Below are 13,654 nucleotides of genomic sequence, written 5' to 3'. Positions count from 1 at the left end.
CGGGGGTCTCTCATTGAACCCATCACCATGTAGTGTGGCTAGCTGGTGAGCTCCAGGAATCTTCGCTGGGATTGTAGTCACGTGCTGTCCAGCCCTGGAATCTGAACTGAGGCCTCATGCTTGCCACGTCCTAGCCTCCCGAGGGACACTCTCCGAGACTCTGCTCTCATGACCTAGTCAGTTCCCAAATGACCCATCTCCAAATACCCTCACACTGAGGAGTAGGTTTCCAGGCGTGGGTTTTATGGCTATACAGCCAATTTATCCTATAACAGTAATTTTATCTCAGTCTTGAAAATCAAAGGACACCAGCAGAAAACGAGTGTTGCAAAAAGTGGATGTGTGTGTGTGTGTGTGTGTGTGTGTGTGTGTGTGAGATATGTGTGTATGTATGTGGTATAAGTGTGTGTGATGTATGTGTGATGTGCGACTGTTATCACAAGTGTGTGTGTCTGATATGTGTGTGTATGTTTGCGTATTATGTGTGTGTATGATATGTGTGTGGTGTGTATATGACGTGTGTCTCTGTGTGTGTGACATGTGAAGCGTGTGCATATGTGGTTGGTTGTTCTTGAAAGGTGTGTAACACGTGTTGAAATAGGACTACAGAAGGTACATTTATTGGGATGAAGCAATTGAGTCTTCATTGCAAGTGACAGCACCAACAAAACCATTCACCATCACCCTGGGGACACCACTCCTGATGAGATCTGTTACTAAACTAAGGTGTAGCCTGAGCCTTTGTGTCACAGTCCTGCAGACAGATGTTCAGTTAGCTAACTTGGAGCTGGCTTTCCTGATGCAGCCCTTGTCCTAGCTTATAGATGACGCCACCAGCCCACAGAGTACCTGGGTCTTGGCACATACTTGGCTTCATGGCCTCGGGTCATATCGATCAATTTGACATAATTGACAGTGCGGTGCAGCTTACTGACTACTCTTAAATTAACCATGGCTTTAAACAATATAGGAAACAATAGAATTTAAGGTTGTCTTGGGCTGGGAGTGCAGCTAAGTGGCAAAACATGTGCTTAACATGCAAAAGGCCCTGAGTTTCATACTTACTAAAAATAAATAAAAAGAGATTTTGGCGGTTTTGATCAGTGAGCCTTTGGACCAGGGGACTTCAGTTTTACCCAATTTACCCAAGGATGATGAAACAGGGGAATTGGGTTCCCATCTCCTGGTCCCTAGTCTAATTAATAAAAGAATTTAGGAATTGATTTAAAGACTAGAGAGATGGCTCAGCAGTTAAGAGCACTGGCTGTTCTTCCAGAAGACATGGGTTCAATTCCCAGCACCCACAAGGAGGCTCACAACTATCTCCATTGAAGTTCTAGGGGATTTTCTGGCCTCCGAGGGTATGGTTTGATTCTCCTCCCAAAGGCATCAGTGTTCTACTTACCCATTAAAAAAAAAAAAAAAAAAAAAAAAAAAAGAGTGGATTCAAATGAGAGCTGGAGGGCAATTTTTTTAGTTTTATAAAAACTAAACAAAACGAAACAAACAAACAAACAAAAACAAAAAAAAAAAACCTCCACAGGGCAGATAAGCTTTAAGTCTCAGCAGCTGCTTAGAGGAGGAACAGAGGGGAAAACAACCAAGCTGTTTAAACTAGCATGGATGTCAGACTAGCAGCTACACGGCAGGGAGGGGTAGCATCATAAACTGAACAAGGAAACAAAGTATCAGAAAAAGGAAACAAAGTATTAGAAGCTTCTGGAAAAAGGAAACATTGTAGGTTTCTATGTCAGGGTTGTCTTCTGTAGGGGTGGGGTTTCAGGGAAGGAAAAGATTATTTCATTAAAGGAAAAACCTAACTCCATCTGACTCTTTAGCATGGTTTCAAATGAGCCCACATTTCTAGGTGTGATTCCCTTGGCCAGGTGACTGACCTGGCCCAGCTGGAATGTTGCACAGGTTGATCCAGGGCAGGCGTTCCAGCCTCTTTGCCAATAGTACCTACCAATGTCGAGTGAGTTTATGGATGATGCTTGGTTACATGATAGAAAAAAGCTTGCCACAAAATGTCAGAGGGAGAAAATGGACCAGGTGAAAAACAAGGCAAAACTAGAGGCTAGTTCCAGAACCTGAAGGCTCAAACATGTAACAATAGGCTGCCAGACCCTCATTTAGTAATCTTAGTCCGTGCCAACGTGATGACACTGGGTGTGTCCTTATATAATTCTTAGCTTCAATGCTGGGTGTCCAATGAGAGCCAGGTAATGAGAGCCAGGCATGTGTCATTGAGTTCCATAAGTGTATACATACAATTAATCTGAGAAAGACAGTTCTTAAGCATTTCATGGGATGGGCAAATTGATGTTGAGCCTGCTTGTGGTGATGAGTTGGGATTAAGGCGAGAACATTTTTAAACTGGAGAAATAGTTGCTCACGAGCATGTGTTAGTTTACAGAAGGAAGAGGCAAACAGAAATAAACTTGTGTAGGTGAGCAATAGAGAGAGACCCTTGGCATCCTATGCCGGCCTCCGCATGCCTGGGTTCATGTATGGGTACATGTGCATGCGTAGTCACGGTCATGCATCACATACCATGCACAGAAAGCACCCCCCGACATGTATGCACGCACACGCACCCAAACAGAAATGATCAAGATTTGAGATGGCTGTTGGTCAAAGTCAGGAGAAAATGAGGGATGGCTCATTAAAACTCCTCATTAAAGGAAGCAAACTGAACGTTTCCTCCTATTCCTAAAAGATGGAACAAAAAGCTTGGCTTGAACCAAAAATAAGTAGTTAAATTGTATGTAAGGGAAATCTCCTTATTAGTTAAAAATTATGAGAAAATCAGGCCAGGTTAGTGCACTGGAAGTTGAGAGTTTTAACCTCTGTTAAATAATGAAACTTTCCATTTTAAAGAAGAATTAGGGCTGAGAGATGGCTCAGTTCTTAAGAGTGTGCATTGCTCCCCAAGAGGATCAGAGTTTGGTGCTTAGCCCCATATCAGGCAGTTCACCTGTTTCTTCTTCTGGCTTCTGGGGAGTCTGATGATGTGGTCCCTTCAAGCACATGTGAACTCCCATGCACATATGTACCTACGCCACAGTTATTTCAAAATAACTGTGTGTGTGTAGATGCGCACATGAGTGCAGGTGCCTTCATAGGCCAGAAGAGGGCAGTAGGGCCCTTGGCGTTAACAGGCAGCTGTGAGTTACATGCTTGCTAGGAGCTGAATTCTGGTCCTCTGGAAGAGCAGCAAGCATTCTTAACCACTGGGCCATCTTTTCATGAGCCCCTTTTCTTTCTTTCTCATTTATTTATAGTTCCCGGTTGTCTTAGCTGTTATAAATTCTCTATGAAAAATTGAAGATTCCTCTGGGGGCTGTGTTTATCTCTGCAGTGGTGGGTTCACCTCTAGAAGGTGGGTCTCTTGCTCCGTAGGTCTAGAAAGCCGTAAAGATGTGCAGTGCTTTCTCCTTTTCTCTAAGAGGTTTGTGGCATTTCCCACTTCTGCTTTCTTTCTGATGTTCTTGGTTAGATTCCCCCCCAACCCCAGCACTCCAAAATATAAATAAAGCCAGAAGGGGAACCAGTGTCAAAGCAGGCTGTGCGCAGGGATGGTGGGGTACATGAGGTGTGCTTCTGTGTTGAGAGAGGATCTTGGGCTAAGGAAAGGGATGCTCAGTGGTTTGGGGCCTAAAGAGACCCTTTTCTTGTGGTTCAGTGATGTGTGTGGTGATTGGCGAGACCTCAGGCGGGGGTCCTTCCCTCAGAGCAGTGTGAGGGAGCATCACTCACTCTCCTGGGTCAGATGCAAGGTTTCCCAGCATGCCTCCCTCGAAGTTCTGTTTGCTCCTCAGCTTCTATTAGCTAAGAAGGATACTGACTGCTGGGACTATTCCATTTTCAAAAGGAAGGCCCCTCCAGGAGCAGAATGAGTAAGGCCTTCCACCTGTAACTTCTGAGAGACAGTGGAATGAGAGAGAGGCGCACAGCCTCTGGGATGAAGTGACTGATACTGAGCTCCCGAAACCCGCAGCCTGGACCTGCTCACTTATGCTGGGAAATGAGTCAGCCCTGCAGCACCAGGATGTGGGGATAACAGCGACAAACTCTGGCCCCTTCGTATTTCAGTGTCTTGAAGTGCATACTGTGTGTTGAGGGCATGGGATGACCTCGTGGAGGGCACCATGGGGCATCATGAAGGAACAAGACAGCGGGTCTTTCTAAAAAGTTAACTTGTGTTGGCCAAAGTACAGCGTATGCAGTAAATGACATCATTTTTCAAGTCACAGGTGATGGTGGTGCTCCGTTACAGCCAGTGACATTCTCTTGGCTTTGGAGGACACTGAACTTAGGGCCTTGCACAGGCTGTGCACTCGCACCACTGAGGTGCATTCCCACTTATCTCTTGGACTGGGGAGTCATAGAAAGACCGAGGTTCGAAGAGATAAGAAGTTGAAACTGAGTAACTAGGACTCATTCTGGTTACTTGCTGGAATATATAAAATAATGCAAGTTATGAGGCCTGGTGGCTCGGGCCTCTCAACCCAGTAACTGGGAGTCAGAGACAGGCAAATCTATATGAGTTCAAGACCAGCATGATGTACATAGGAGACCTGGTCTCAAAAAACACACTACAAAATTAAAGTTTTGGCAAGACACGACACCTACCCCCCCACCACACACACACACAATGTGGCGTGACTTTTTTTGCGTTGGCACCTACGTAGTGTTTCGTGCGCACCCGTTCCTCTTTCTGCCTCCCCAGTGACGTTGCGGGGCTGAGTTAACTTCCTTGTTTTTTGCTGACTCATGGGTCCGAATCAGCTTGGGTCTCGAGCTCACGTATCTGAATCAGTGAGTGCTTGTAATCTTGCTTACGTTGACCCAGCCCAGAAGATGAACATCAGTGTCCGCCACTGGCAGGCTTTCAAATCACGATGCCCAGTTAGCTTTCCGAGCAAGAACACATGTCCATTACCTCCTTTGGTCAAGCTTGATTTAAGTTTTCCAACTTTGAGATGATATTTCAAGATTGATACGACTTTTTTTTTTTTTCCTTTGTCTTTGCTCATAGAATTGGTTAAGATCTCTTCCCCTAGTGACTGGAGCAGATGGTCCCTAACCTCAAAGCAAAGACCTCTTGGTGTGATAAGTCTCACTGATCGGAGGAAACAGGTGTGAGTCGGGAGAGGAGGAGCTCAGGAAACAGAGGATGCTCAGTAACTGGCCTAATTTGGTGTGGGATGAATGGGGCGAGTTGGGATAGAAAGAGCTGAAGTTGGATATTCCGGTTCATGTTGTGTCCTAAGTGGATTTGAACCGAAGCCAGGCTCAGCTCTTCAGGTGAGAGGATTTCATGACCCTGAGCCTGACATAGAAGCAGGATTACAGAGGGAGAGGGTGGGGCAAGTGGAAGGAGGAGGGATGGTGGGGCTGAAGCCATCCCGGAGGTAAAGGACTTGAATCTGAGCAAGGAGAAGTCTCGGGCAAGAAGTCATTACTGCAGGTGTTCCTTTGGTAGCAGTGAAAGCTGAAGTATGTGCCAGGGTGTGTGTGTGTGTATGTCATTCTTTCCCTCCTCCCTTCCTCCTTTTTTCCCTCCCTTCCTCCTGCCCTCAACCTCTTTCTGTACTTCTGTCTCCCTTTGGAAACTGGACCTTTGGCCTCCTTTCTGCCCGCTAGGCAAGCGAGCAGTTACTGAAAAGGCTGCACACAGGCTGGAAACAGAAGTTCAGGCAGGAATGGAGAGGAGCAGAGTGAGTGGGAACAGGAGGTGAACAGGCTGTGTGCTTTCTCTTGCCTTCTTTCTTCCGCCCACAGATTCTCTTCTGTGTATGCTATTTTTCCTCTCAAGAATAATAGATGTCTATCAACTTGCCTGGAGGTGAAAATACTGAACGTTTTTAATCTGAAGCAGGCTATTGTTAGTTAGTTAGTTAGTGGCTTCACAGCCCACCCAGAGATCAGGCACTTAGGGTTAAGATGTAAGATTTGGGGTTCATTGGCGGTGATGTGGTCACAGCCTTCTCAGCCCCGCGCAGTGCGTGCTCTCCGGCTTGTCTGCCAGCTCTGGTTAGAGGCTTCCTTCTTCTGTTGTATGAAGAGCAGATTTTTAAAAGCGATTTTGTGGTATATTTATTCCTTCACACAAACGCTGATGGTTTGTTTATTTGTGGTTATATTGGTTGACATTCAGGTTATTTTTATTTTATTTTTTTACATATTAGAAACAGAGCTGCTGAATTCGGGCGAATCCTTTGGCTATAGTAAATGACTAACGTGCCAATGGTATTCTAAAATGATTGCATAGTCTCACCAGCAGCATGGACTGATCACTCACATAAAGCACTTATCAAGAACTTGGAACCCCACTTCAAGGTGGTGGCACAAGCCTTTAATCCCAGTACCTGGGAGACAGAGGTAAGCAGATCTCTGAGTTTGAGGCTAGCCCGGACTACAGACTAAGTTCCAGGACAGCCAGGGCTACATAGTGAAACTCGGCTTCTAAAAAGACCTTGGAGCCTTTTATCCCAGCACGTGGGAGATGGAGGCAGGCAGATCTCTGTAAATTCAGAAGCCAGTCTATTCTACAGAGCAAAAGTTCCAGGACAGCTGAGGCTACACAGAGAAAGGCTCTCTCAAAAGACAAACAAAACAAAAACAGAATTTGGTATATTTGTTTCACTGTCTTTTTTTTCAGGGTTTCTTTTGTGGAAATACTTGTTTTGATTTGAGACAGTCTCCCTGCCTGAGGCCCCAGGGATGAGAGTATAGATGCTGGCCACCCACCTCATACTTGGTTTGTTGGACTATTTTTAAAACTCAAATTGATTGGTAGATTAAGCAATATAAACGGCATAGAAAATTCAGGATTTACAAAATAAGTGATAGCATGTCCAAGGGCTGGAGAGATGACTCAGCAGTTCATCCTGGGGCCAGAGAGATGCTGACTCAGCAGTTCAGAGATAACCGCTTTTCCAGAGGACAGAGGTCAATGCCCAGCACCCACAACAGACAGCTCAGAGCAGCCTGTGGCTTCAGCGATAGGGGACTGGACAGGCACTTGCACTCACATGGCCTCGCACACAAAACACTGGGTTCAGCTCCAAGCACTGCATACTCTGGCTGTTGTGGTGCATGTCGAGTCTGGAGGTAGGAGGATCAGAAGTTTATGGTCCTCCTCAGCCACACTGAGACTTCATTTGAGGCCAGCCCAGATATGAGACGCTCTCTCAAACAAAATCACACAACCACAGTTATAGCTCTAAATTCCATTGTTACACTTAACTAAATTTATAACAATAAGAACATATTTAAAAAAAAAAAGAGTATTTGGGAAAGAGCGAAGTGGTCAACAGAAACCCCAAGAGTCACTGTGAAGTGAGCACAGCCAGAGTGTCCCGCTAACCTAAGCCTTGCCAAGTTAAGCTAGACCACTGTGAGAAAGGACAGGAAGGTGGACTGGGATCCAGCTACTTGCCTGGGTCGTTGGTGCAGTGACTCACATGTCAAGGTCCACAGCAACGAACAGCCAGGAGAATGAGATGAGACCAACGTTCGGGTCTTGACAGCTAAGTCAGTTGGACATCGGTCTTGCCACTCCCTTGGCGTCACGTATTCTTGTTCTTGAATCTCAACGCTCCCCAACGCTAACCTACAGCTGTCCATTGTAATCGTTCTCTGTCTGTTTAAAATTAGGCCAACCACATCTGTGGGTCAGAAGGAAGCTGGGTTTTGGTAGAGATGGACCCTCACAGGAACACTGATCTAGATCAAGAAATGGGACATTACCAGTTTCCAGAATGTTCCCCTGGAGAGCATACAAGGCCACAAGCTGAGGGTCCTTGCTGCATTTGCTTAATACCTGGGAATGAGATCGAAGAACAGCAGGGGAGGAGTCTAAGAGTACAAATGCACGATTATCTTGTATTTTCCAGAGGGAACTTAATTATCTTTCATCTAGAGCAGTGGTTCTCAGCCTTCCTAATGCTGTGGCCCTTTCCTGCAGTTCCTCATGTTGTGGTGACTCCCAACAAAATGATTTTCATGGCTGCTTCGTAACTGTAAAATTGGTACTGTTACAGATTGTCATATAAATATCTGTGTTTTCTGATGGTCTTACAGCAGCCCCTGTGAAAGGATCTTCTGACCTCAAAGGGGTCACAACCCACAGGTTGAGAGACACTGTTCTAGATCAGAAATGGGACGTTACTAGTTCCCAGAATGTCCCCATGCCCCCCTTCTCCTGGAGTGTACATTTGTCACTTCCGTATGTTTCGGTAGGAACAATGTCAGAATGGGTGTTTGCCTCCTTTCTTTGTTTGTTTTTGTGTTTTTGAGACAGGGTTGCTCTGTGGAGCCTTGGCTATTCTGGACTCGCTTTGTAGACCAGGCTGGCCTCGCACTCGCAGAGATCCACCTGTCTCTGCCTCCCTGAGTGCTGGGATCACGGGCATGCTTGTTTTGAGACAGGGTCCTTATGAACCCAGGCTTACCCCACGGTGAGGCTGAGGCTGTGACCCTCTCCCGCCTCCCGCTCCCGAGCTGCTGCAATTGCAGGTGCGAGCCGCCTCTTCCACTCTTGAAAACATTGTTTTTAACTACAATTTTAACTGTGTGTACGCATGTTTTGCCTGCGTGCATGTTGGCGTACCCTAACACCTACTACCCAAGGAGGCAAGAAGACAGCATTGATCCCCCACCGAGACTGGAGCTGCAGGAGGTAGGAGGCACCAAATGGGTGCGGGGTACTGATACGGGTCCTGTGGAAGGACAGCCATCTGTCTGTCCTCCCACTTCTGCCTTTATACGCTGAAGATGGAGCCCACTGCCCTGTGAAGGCCAGGCAGGGACCCTGCTGACTGAGCTATGCCCCCAGCCCCACCTCTTTCCTTGATACAGGCTTATGACTGAGTCGGCTTCGTGACCAGCCAGGGTTTCAGTGAGAGAGGGTGTTCAGAACAGTGGACTTGTGACCTTTGCAGTGTTGGTAGGTTAAGGGCTAAGTTATGTGTGTAATTACCATGCTCTCTTTGGGGCTGCAGCAGGCCTGACTTTCCTAATTGGATGCTTAGAAAGTTCCCTGTGTAACTGTGGGAGAGAACGCTGGTGTGATTTATAACTGGGCAGTTATTCCGAAAGTTCACTCAGCTAATTTGGAGTTAATTATGGCTAAGATGGTTTTAGCTTCTGCCTCCACTTCTACAGGCCTTTCACATGCCGTGTTATTTATGTACCAATGACTTGCTAAAGGGAGAGGGCCACAGGGCAGCTTGTGCAATTAATCTCTTGCATTAGACTGAGAGCCAGCTCTAATTCTAATTTTTTTTTTTCATCCAAGCATGCTCTGTGTTGGCTCAGCATGAGCATTTGGTAAAGGGCAAAGTTCAGATATTCAAGGCTTTATTTCCTTAAGCCGAGTTGTAAATTTAAAAGAAAAATTTCCTAAGATCAAGCTATGACAGTTTAAGGGGTGTGTGGGAGCTGAAAGACCAGGATTAATCTGTTCAAGTCAGCGAGGCTTTCTTTAAAAAGACTGTTATTGTTTTGTTTTATGTATACGGGTATCTTACCTGTTCATGTCTGTACACTGTGTGTGCCTAGCGCCCTTAAGAGGCCAGAGGATGGATGAGATCGCCAGGAACTGGAGTTACATATAGATGTTTGTAAGATGCCTGTAGGTGCTGGATATGAAATCCGGATCTGCAAGTATTGCAGCCAGTGTTCCTAACCACTGAGCCATCTCTCCACCAACTCCTGGTTTTCTGAATGACAATGTAAGAATTATTTTGAGTGTGTGTGTGTGTGTGTGTTAAATTTTGCTTTCCTTCTTGACACCCTTTTTAGTGTCTAAAGAAATATTCTATTTTTCTAGCCTCTAATTTGATGCCTGGCACAGTTTGCACTGTGCAGTGATTACATTAGTTATTTTTTTTTTCTGTCAGAAGTTTATAATTTGGCAAACTGGATGTATAAGTTTGACCTGCTGTAGTTACTGTCCCTGAGGAAGGAAGCGGCCTGTGTTGAGTAGCAACTCCTTTTAGCACCTACTTAGTAGAATTTATCTTCAGATATTGTGTGCTTATTGATATTAGACCTATAGGCTGTAGCTGCTCTCTCATACTACAGAAATATATGTTTTTCTGTTATGGGTTTTGCCATGTATGTGCTCAGAACTCTGCTTGACAAATAAAATAATATCTTGAGAGATTAAGCTTGCTTAGTGGTTTTAAAGTTGCTAAGAGATTTGACAGGTTAATGTGATGTAAGAGCTTGGGTTGAATCTTGGGTCAGGAAAAAATTGCTTTGAACGATATTATTGGGACAGCTGTGAAAACTTGAATAAGGAAAATTAGACGCCAGCATCATATTAGTGCCAATTTGGTTCTGATACTTTTGTTCTGCTTAAATTTCCTGAGGAAATGTCTGCTGGGAGATGAAGAACATGGTGGGCCAGAAAAGAATAAGCTTTATACATAGAGATAGAACAACAAAGCAAACAGTGGCGGAACGAACGTAGCTTGTAAGTCTGGGTGGATGACACATCCTTGTACTTTCTGTGCAGTTGGCATTTTATAAAGGACCTTCTCTTAGGTGGGATCCCTGAGTTTATTAATAATGTTATTAGTTTATTAATAATGTTTATTAATAATGTTTTATTCTGCTCCAAAGTGCTGAATTGTTTTCCAGCACAGTTGTACTAATTTTATTCCTGTTGGTGCCCATGTTCAGAGCACTTGAAATTGCCATATTGGGGCAGAGTTAACATCTCTCTGGGTATCGTGAAGCTGGATAGCGTTTTAGAACATCGAGTCATAAAGGCTGTGTTCTTAGCCTTTTTTTCTTACTGAGCTTTGAATTTGTTTTTCTGCTGTTTTTATTTTGCATGTCACTATATTCTAGAAATCTATTCTTTGTTGATTTTGTGGTATCACAACTGTCCACATACTTTTGAAAGATGCTTAGCTAAAGCTATATATAAAATTGTTACATTTTATTGGAGGTCCTGGAGCAGAGAATATTGTGTATCAGGAGTGCAGGTCTGGGGTGCCTGAGTGTTGACAGGGCTCTTTTCCCTTAGAACAGTTACTTAATCAGCTCATAGTTGCATTCTCTCATTTCTGGCCTTTCTGAGAAAGGCTATTTCTAGGAGGTTTATCAACTGTCCCCCGTGTATTTCATTCAGAGATTTACTGGATAGCTTGTACTTTCTTCCCCTTGTAGATGTTTAAGAAATGTAGATGTTGCTAAATAATGAAACTGTTGCACTGCTAAGTATTGGCCACTACTTGGATAGAGTGCCCTTCCCTAGTGGCATTGCAGAGCCTGTGCAGCAAGAGGGCTACTTGGTTAGGGAGACTGTCTTCGACTATCCACTGGCACTAATTAAAAGCAAGAAAGATTTGACCTAACTCAAAAAAAAAAAAAAAAAAAAAAAAAAAAAGACAATCCAATATGCATTCAAGAACTTGCTTTATTGTTCCATTTTTGATTAACTTTTTTATTGTTATAATTATAAAGTTACTAGATAAAACAATTAGGCAAAACCACATACATTCTCTCTCTCTCTCTCTCCTTTCTTCCTTCTCTCCTTCCCTCCCTTCCTCTCCACCCTCTCAGATTCCCCAAGTGTTAGCTCTGTGGGGAAACTCAAAATGTCCTACTTCTTCGTTATATAAAAGATGCCCAGCGTGGAGCTGGTGCCTGTCGTAAACCCGACCTGGCTTTCAGCTTTAAGTCATGTTCTTTTCTTCCCTCCTGTGTCCAGAACCCAGAGCTGCTGGGACTTGAGATCTGATGGGGGCTTTGAAGAAGGGACAGACACATGGACAAACATACAAAAACTTGGCTCTGATGGAGCGAAGCTACTAGGCAAGTGGGAACCTTGGGCTGTTTGTTATGAACAGCACAGGAAGGGAGTCTTGGTAATAGGTGCCTGTAGTTAAGCAGTCTCTAGTTGCAGTCCTTTGGGAAGAGGATGCTGCCACTTCCGGCACACACACTGGCCATCACTTGGACTGGAGGAAGGCTTTGCCATCCTCAGCCTCATCCCAGGAAGGCGTCGCCACAGTCCTTGGGTCTGAGGCTTCACCAGAGTCCTTGAGTCCTCTGCATAGCTGTGCCCATGCGGACAATACACATCCACCCGGGACTTTATCTACTACACACACTTTCAGTCAGGACTTCCTGGGCTCCCCACACTTCTGCAGTCACCATGCTGTTATCCTTTAAAAAAAAAATCAAAACAAGAAAAAGAAACATCCCATTCTTTCCATTTCTGGTAAAGGTGGCTTTAAATCTTTTAACTTGTTTCTTTATGGAAAATAGTCTCCGTGGAGAAGAAAATCTAATGCTATTGCATACAGAGAACCATGTGCCTTCTTGGTGTGTATGTGTTTTTACATAAATAAATTTCATTGCTTTAGGCATGTTTAACATCCTGTCCTTTTCCACTTGACACTAGAGCCTTATCAACAGGGGTGTTCTGTATCACTGTCAGGGAAGAATACTGCGGTGAATGTCTTCCCCACATCTCACGTTCTGAGAGTAGGATTACTGGTCTGCTGCAGGACTCTTAGTCTTTTCCTGCTGAGTCACCTTTAAAACCAGCTTCAGGTCTGCCCACTTTACACAGGGAGGGGCATGAGAATATTGGTACCCTTCAAGTCGCCAGACTTTACCAAGACACGAAAGTACCTATTTAACCCCAAAGTATTTACTTATTAAAGTATCTATTTATTAAAAAGTATCTGTTTACTAACAGGCTGACTCCTATCAACCTAGTTTTGCTTTGCTTATTTATCTGAAATAGCTTGTGCTTTTATTTTGAGATATAGCCTCATTGTGTAGCTCTGGCTGGCCTGGAATTCACCATGTAGACCAGGCTAGCCTCAAACTCACAGAGATCTGTCTGCCTCTGCTTCCTGAGTGCTAGCGTAAAAGTATTTTTCTTAGTAAGTCATGTTCGGCAGTACTGAACTCAAGACCTTATACCTCTGAAGCCAGCATTCTACCACTGAGCATACATGCCAGCATCTTTTTCTGTAATTTTTACGAAGTTCTGGGTAGAGGCTTCCGTGCAGAGATGCTGTGACTTCACCTTTTCCCACAGTCACCGCTCTAACATCTTCAGGTCACACCCAGGCTTGTTTTCCGGATTCTGTGCAGTTGCCCCTTCAATTGCCTCACAATTGCTCTTCGCTCCTATGGTGTTTTCTCATGTCCTGATGCTTTCTTTCAAGGTATTATCCAAAGAGATGAGTCACCCATGGAAAAAGGGCTCTCTGGTCTTCGAGGAAGGGACTTCGAGCTCTCTGACGTGTTTTATTTCTCCAAGAAGGGATTGGAAGCCATTGTGGAAGATGAGGTGACCCAGAGGTTCTCTTCCGAGGAGCTCGTGTCATGGAACCTCCTCACGAGAACCAATGTCAACTTTCAGTACATCAGTCCGAAGCTCACTGTGGTGTGGGTACTGGGTGTCCTAACACGCTATTGCCTCCTGCTACCCCTGAGGTAAGTCACTGGCCTGGTTCGAAGGTGCCGTCAGTTTAGAGTTCCTTTTCATCATGTGTTTAATGGCGGCCGAAGAGTATTACAGGATGGCTCTCACCTCACGCCACCATATTAACTGCCTATTCCTTTTACATTTTTTTCTTCCAAATAAAAATGTGCACTCAAACCCCCCCCC

General features: G+C 44.8%; 1 protein-coding gene across 4 annotated transcripts in view; it reads left to right on the top strand.

Annotated features, from left to right (window-relative positions):
* Gpat3 (glycerol-3-phosphate acyltransferase 3) overlaps positions 1 to 13,654 on the top strand; it is a 50,638-nt gene that overhangs the window by 20,972 nt on the left and 16,012 nt on the right. For 3 of the 4 annotated variants that reach the window (XM_055594589.1, XM_055594590.1, XM_055594591.1), the window contains exon 4: positions 13,209 to 13,479. In XM_055594589.1, coding sequence (XP_055450564.1) covers positions 13,209 to 13,479 — 271 coding nt within the window. Of the gene's footprint in view, positions 1 to 9,679; positions 10,490 to 13,208; positions 13,480 to 13,654 lie in introns of those variants that run through there. The other variant, XM_055594588.1, reaches the window with a different exon arrangement.

Source organism: Psammomys obesus, unplaced genomic scaffold, assembly GCF_907164565.1.
Source record: "Psammomys obesus unplaced genomic scaffold, mPsaObe1.curated_primary_1811, whole genome shotgun sequence".
Lineage (NCBI taxonomy): Eukaryota > Metazoa > Chordata > Mammalia > Rodentia > Muridae > Psammomys > Psammomys obesus.
This window is presented reverse-complemented; position numbering and strand designations above follow the sequence as displayed.